Below are 7,206 nucleotides of genomic sequence, written 5' to 3'. Positions count from 1 at the left end.
CGTGGAAACAACATTGATTCAACCAGTGTGCCCAGTGGGAGAGGGAGATGGCATGGTCTCGTGACGCCCGTATTGGCATCACTCCGGTTGGAAAAGAGAGATGTGAGGAGAGACGCTTCCATTATTAGACCAGTGCTCACGGTCACGCTCACTCCTGGAGATGCGCGCGTTGCTCCGAGACCAACGGATAAGTTCGAGGAGAGAGCCTAGCCTTCTGTAGGTTACACCCGGACATATAGAGACCGAACTAGGGTCTACGAGCCAGTCAAAGCAAGACTGCGCATTATCTGCACTTGGATATACCCAACAACGCACGCACACAATCATCCCAAACCGAGATGAGGAACAACTAAACACCAGGAAACTGAAACAACAACTTAATATGTAACTTGGACTCAATGCGCAACTTGGAGTTATGTTGGACACGGGTTTGTTTTCATGAATTCCAAACTTGTATCGCTACACTGAGGACGTGCTCACGTTACGACATAAACGAATAACTTCACAGTGCCATTCAGAGACAATTTATTATTTTAGGAATCCATTTTACTATAATAATGTCCAGGATTATGCAGATGACGTGAGTGACATATTTTGGTAACGCGCGCCAGTTATTCTGCGGAGGCTCCAGTTAGTCTGTCGTAGCTTGACCTTTTTATTAGCTAAATCTGTTCAAACCAATGTTTTCTTGTCCTTATAGGAAAACAACTGCATACCATTTGATATTTATTAGAATGATGACAGGCGATTTGTTTGTAAATTATCTGTCAGCTTTAACATTGCTCAGATAGCCATCCCGCTGGGCACACACTGGTTGAATCAACGTTGTTTTCGCGTCATTTCAATGAAATTATGTTGAACCAATGTGGAATAGACGTTGAATTGATGTCTGTGCCCAGTAGGCTGCTGTGTGCATCTCCATTTGAGAGACAGCGGGGACTTGAGCACACTATCATCTGAAGTAGGCTCTCCTGCCCAGTTTGTAACTTGTTCCCAATCTCTTGTGTTGCCTTGTATTATAGGCTGAAATTATATTTTAAGGATATTTCTGTGACCACCTGGACATAACTTCCCGCTTCTTTAAAATATCCAAACAATTAAGCAGCTGTGAGATTACGATCAATTCTGTTTCATGTACTGGACAACTTTTAATTGTTTGAACGGTTTTATTTTCAGACAGGAAATATAATTGCTCTCTGCTTTATTCTGGCGCACTCCACGGGCATAGTTTATCGTTTGGCTGCTTAGAATGAACTTGGAGGATGAAACTGGGAGGAGGAGAGGGAATGAACAGCGATAACACAACATTAATACTTTTAGTTATAGCCTAATGTTTTTACCCTCAACTTTTAGGATATCATTTTATGTCAGCCATCCTCAACTAATATAAAACAACGTTACCAACAGCATCTTTATTACAACAACATTTTATTCTCACTTTAATCAAGTCCATCCATCGTGTTACTCATGGCTTCACCCTTGGATAGTGCATGTTCAGTGGGGCTGGGCGACACTAATGGTTCGACCAGCGTTTTTTCTCTTCCCTGCAATCAGAGCGTCTCTTCCCTGCAACTGGCCCCCTACTCCCCCGAATCCACGGCGCTCTTCGCTACAGCCATCACCCTCATGGTGGTCTTCACCATCGTGGGAAACATCCTCGTCATCATTGCCGTCCTGACCAGCCATGCACTCCGAGGACCACAGAACCTGTTTTTAGTGTCGCTAGCGGCTGCAGACATTTTGGTGGCGACTCTCATCATCCCATTCTCCCTAGCCAATGAACTGCTGGGATACTGGTACTTCAAGTCTCTGTGGTGTGAGATCTACCTGGCGCTGGACGTTCTGTTCTGCACTTCCTCTATAGCTCACCTGTGCGCCATCTCATTGGACCGTTACCTGTCCATCAGTCGGGTTACCTACTCCCGCCAGCGCACACCCATGCGTATCAAAGCCTCCATCGTGGTGGTGTGGCTCATCTCGGCCATCATCTCCTTCCCTCCTCTTCTGTCGCTAAATAAGAGCGAGCCCGGCGGGGAGGGGAGTGAGAGGGGGCCTCAGTGCCAGCTGAACGACGAGCGCTGGTACATCCTCTACTCCACCGTCGGCTCCTTCTTCGCCCCATGTCTCATCATGATCCTGGTCTACATGAGGATCTACCAGATCGCCAAGCAGCGCACACAGAACCCGCCAGGCGAGCCCAGGAAAGACGGGGTGGGCTGTGCCACCCCAAGTCAAACCCCTCGGGGGATCCAAGCCAACGGGAAGGAGGACAGAGGGGAAACCCCAGCTATGCCCCACAAAACCACCAACGTCAGACCCCCCACCCTGGCTGTTACTCCATCACCGTCCCCCGACCAGGCCAATGAGACCCGCTCCCCTTCCACCCCCACCACCCAAAACCTCCTCCATCCTCCGGTTCTATCTCTAGCTCCAACCACCACCTCCCCTCCTACCTCCCCCCTGGGTCCTTCACCCTCCTTGGTCTCACCGTCTCCCTCCCCCACTCTCCCCCCACCAGCCCCGGCCAAACCCAAACATGGGGAGAAGGTGAAGGGGAAGAAGGGAAAGAAGTATAACAATAATATGGACAGCTCAAACAGCTCTGACAGTGACATGGAGAACGAGGAAGGGGGGAGGACGGGAGTCAACAATCCTAGCATGGCTGGTTCAGCCGGCATCCATTCTCCTGCCACCATCCAGAAGTACAGGGACATGATCGCCACCTCTAAGGGGGCTCGGCTGGTGGCAGGGAGGAGGTCTAAGCCGGAGAGCACTCCGGGAGCAGCACGTCGTAAAGCCATGGTGAACCGAGAGAAGCGCTTCACGTTCGTCCTGGCCGTGGTGATCGGAGTGTTTGTTGTCTGTTGGTTCCCTTTCTTCTTCTCCTACTCGCTGCAGGCCATCTGTCCTGAGACTTGCTCCCTCCCTGATCCCCTCTTCAAGTTCTTCTTCTGGATTGGCTACTGCAACTCCTGTCTGAACCCCGTCATATACACCATCTTCAACCAGGACTTCAGAAAGGCCTTCAAGAAAATCCTTTGTAAGAACACCAAGGGCACCTTCTTCTAGACTGAATGCTCTGTAAGGACAACAATGGCAACCTTCCTTTAGTAAAGAGGCCTTAAACAGATGACCTGTAAGGTCAGTCCTTTCTTTTCAGTCCTCTCTAAACTCTTTGAGGTGTAAAAAACAGCACAAATATTCTGTAAACATTCTGACTGAATTTAGATTCTAATTGATGATGTTACGAAGGGCTGCCGATTATATAACGCTGAATCAGAACAGTTGTAGGATAGCTCACCTTGCAACAGAAAGAAACTCCAAGGGCTCGTTGTTTTAGTCCCTTGGTACGTAGCTGCAGACGTCTAGCCGTTACCTGGAGAACTGTGACGGTCCATTGCAAGGGCATAGTCTGGGGAGAGCATGTGCAATATATGTTATGTGAATTCTACTCTGGGGGGCTTTAGAATGATACTGTGTAAGAATCCAAGGGCATGATCCTGATCCTTTAGTAAAAGGTAGGAGGTATGTTCTGATCTATGAGCATTACACAGTATGCATAGAGAGTGCGGAAGGAAGAGAGGAGGAAAAGAAAATGCCATTTTTGATTTTTAGTCACTCGTGACATAAAGGACATGTTGTTGCTTGGAATTTGACAGTGCAACGCTGCTCTCGTCAAAATATGACTGACTGACATTAAGGTTGTCTGGGAAATCTGTTTGATTAAAAATTGAGAAACCTTTTGGGTATAGCAGTACACCACTGCTCGCTGAGAACTCCTGATCAAAACAACAGTCTTGAGCGCTGCCATTCAAGGACTTTAAAGCGATGAAACAAACAAATATCCTTTTATCAGCCGACTGATAAACAAAATAGAACAGTGCGAGATGATAGGCCAGACCTGTTTGCCTGTTTAAGCACCACCAGAGGCACTTTTCTTTATCAAAGGGCAGAACCACGAGGAACGCACAAGACCCTGGTCGCCTGTCCACTTACGCCTGCATAGTTACTTTTATCCTGCCTCAAGAATAGCATGTGTTCCTGTAGAGATGTTATCCATATGAGAGAGTGAGAGAGAGAGAGAGAGAGAGAACAACAGGACTCTAACTGTTCATGAGACAACTAACTCTCTCAAACTTTGATGCCCACCACTGCTCTCATGTGGGGCTTAGGCTATATTTTGAAAGACAACTTTGTACCATAAACATCCCTTTCCTCTGGCTCTGTGTTTTAAGGTGCATCTCAATAGCCTATTGTGGCGTCCTCTGCTTGTGTCTTTTCCTTCATCTGCACTGAAAAACAAAGGATATAGGTGGATGCAATATGAAGGATCAGGCATTTGTTTCCACCTGTGTCAGTGCAGGTGAACTAAAAGATGAGGAGCGTAAACAGCTTAACACTATGGGTATACACCCCTATAAGAGAATTTGAGTTTCAAATGGCAACCTATTCGATATATAGTGCACTACTTTTGACCAGAGCCCATAGGACTCTAGTCTAAAGTAGTGCACTATGTAGGGAATGGGGTGGATTGGATCCAAAGTACTAAAGTACGGAAATGTATGCACTCACTACTGTAAGAGGCACATGATAAGATCGTCAGCTAAAAGACTAAAATGTCAATTTAATCGGTATATTGGATCTATATAGCACAATTTCAAGTGCTTAAAGCATATCTCATTTTTAAGAGGATAAGTACTTTCCCAAATCCCTTGACAAGGAATGCAAATTTGGGACATTTAAGGATTTTTTGGAATGCAGTATAGTCGTACATATTTTTTTTCTTCTATCAAAGACACTGGACAGTGACTATCTGGCTTTGTTTGAGTGGATTCATCTGACTTCAGCCTGAAAGGACATTGCTATTAACGAACACACTGCTCCTCATTGAACAGAACAGAACAGTGGCTGTCTATGAGAGGAGGAACTCAGCCACGTTAGCTTTACTGCTGGCCTGACACAAACACTTCAAACGGTCTTAAAAACACTAGTTGATATTGATTATAATACTGAAAGCCCAGGTCCTGTATATCCTCAGCTACTTCTGGAAGGACATTCATCCCATAAGATAATATAGTACTTTATTAAGCTCCCAAATGGCAAATATGGGATGGATGAATTAATGAATGATTGATTGCTTGATAGATCAATGTATTGATTGATTTGGGAATGTACCTGCACTGGCTGACTGGACTTCTACCTGGCACATTCCTTTATTTCTGAGAGGTACTGCTACTCTTTACAGTTGCTCTTTATGTACAGTATTTCTCAGAGACTGACAGGTCGTGATGCTTTTTGTGTCTCTCCCTCACAGAGGCTATGTCTGTAACTGTGAATGCTATTTAGGTGTCATGACACTATGGGACAAGGGCTGTCGGCAACAACACTTCTAATCTCCCGTTGTCAATTCCTGCTGACCCTTGTGTGTGTGAGAGAGACTGCATGAGTGTGTATTTGCTAATGATGCACTTCTAGTGGCACCAGCTGCAAGTGTCTGGTAAACTTATGTAAAATGTCTGGGGTACTCATGGACTGTGCCAGTGCCTCCTCTGGCTGATATTGTATACTGTAGATCTTCACATACTGGTAAGCACAGAAAAGAGATGTAGTGATAGAGACTCTGGCCAAAGAGCTATCTCCCTGAGGGACACTAGTCACTAGATGGCCATGCTAGAATGTACAAAACTATTTCGAAAGTACATGATCTATTTGTTCTTCCTTTAGGGTTATGGTTAGTGTTAAGGATATGGGTAAGGTCAAAGGCAAGGTTTTGTGGAACTCCGTTCCGTCCTTTCAAGCATGGCCTTTTAGTGATGCCCCGGGACACCAGCTGACACGGACAGAGCGGGACTCAGAGTGACACTGTCATGCTCTAATAAGGGGCTGTGATTGGATAAGCTATATGTATTATTTATTTATTTAGAGCCATTTTGAGTTTCCTGTTAGTTTCATATTTATATATTTTTTTCTTTTTGACTGTGCTCTCCAAGCAAGGCAAAGCTAATGTGAACAAAATAGTGTAAATACTGTATACAATCTGAATATGTTGAATGAGATTCATTGATTTAAAGTCAGCAGAGAAACAGGATTCAGGAGCAGACGTATGTTTGCAGGGGTTGGGGTCATTTCTACTGGAACTCAGTCAATGCAGAAGATGAATGTCAGGATTTTTTTTTTGTTGTTGTTGAAATATTGGTAAAATCTGGGTCGTGGAGCATTTTTGTATTTATTTATTATTTTTAACTTGTTTCTTAAACATTTTCAGTGGTGTTTTGTAAAGACTATCGTGCTGATGGGTGGCGCTTTAACATCCTGTGGTTGCAGAACCATGGAGATCAGCAAACAACCGCACTCTGTGTTGGCACAAATCGTTCTGCGACAATAACATTTGCATTTTAAAATGCGATTGTCATTGAACTTTTGGTGCTAACAGGGCAGCCATGAAAACTCAATGTATAGTGATTCATCATCCCCATCAACAATCTCCCTACTCTTCTGACCTGCCTGGACTCTTTTTCTCCCCCTGCTGTGTTTGACCCTGGCCTCTCTCCCTCTCCCTCCATTTGGAAATAAAGCAGTTTAAATAAGCATGGAGTGATCAATCATTTAAAATCATTGTATACAGTACTGCTGTCTGTGGTGTTAAAGGGGACATGAGTAAAACGGCTTGGCCCACTACATGGGGGTTTGAAGAATATTACACACTGACTCTTGGGGGTGGCTCTAAATATAGCAGATTTAAATGGATCAGTCTTAACAGGGAAATCTGCAGTTCGAACAATAACAAAGCGGTTACCCTGCCACTGATTTAGTAAACAGCTGAAGGAAGGGACTGGAGAAATGTAACCACTTACAAACTCATGGACAGAGCTATGGATACAAGGACTAAACATGCATGATATCAACATTATTTCGTTTACATTTAACAATCTTATATTTTGCGTTCTGATGGGGTATGACAGTTGAACTAAGCTCATGAGGCATCTATACATGATATTCTTCTTGAATCAATGGGTATTTATCATTCATTTAAATGCAGATTTCCCCTTTAATGTCCTTTTAACATTGTGGAGATGCCAAAAGCCCATGGTATACTGTTTAACATTAGTTTCTTATTACGAGATAATTGGTTTCTTATTATGGGATAATTCTAATATTGTGTACCCCAACACATGTGAGCGCAAGGAAAACTTTGTTTTAAAGTGG

General features: G+C 44.4%; 1 protein-coding gene across 1 annotated transcript; it reads left to right on the top strand.

The window, feature by feature from the left end:
* Positions 1 to 1,485: 1,485 nt before the first annotated feature.
* On the top strand, positions 1,486 to 3,069 carry LOC120054966 (alpha-2B adrenergic receptor-like). Its single transcript, XM_039002769.1, has one exon. The coding sequence runs from the start codon at positions 1,627 to 1,629 to the stop codon at positions 3,067 to 3,069; it is 1,443 nt and encodes a 480-aa protein (XP_038858697.1). The 5' UTR covers positions 1,486 to 1,626.
* The last annotated feature ends 4,137 nt before the right edge of the window (positions 3,070 to 7,206 follow it).

The sequence above is a fragment of the Salvelinus namaycush genome, chromosome 1 (assembly GCF_016432855.1).
Source record: "Salvelinus namaycush isolate Seneca chromosome 1, SaNama_1.0, whole genome shotgun sequence".
Taxonomy (NCBI): domain Eukaryota; kingdom Metazoa; phylum Chordata; class Actinopteri; order Salmoniformes; family Salmonidae; genus Salvelinus; species Salvelinus namaycush.
Note: the sequence above shows the minus strand (reverse complement) of the source record. Positions and strands in the feature narration are given on the sequence as shown.

Excerpts from the sequence above, each read along its gene's own strand:
- LOC120054966 (XM_039002769.1), top strand. The coding sequence starts at position 1,627 with ATGGTGGTCTTCACCATCGTGGGAAACATCCTCGTCATCATTGCCGTC.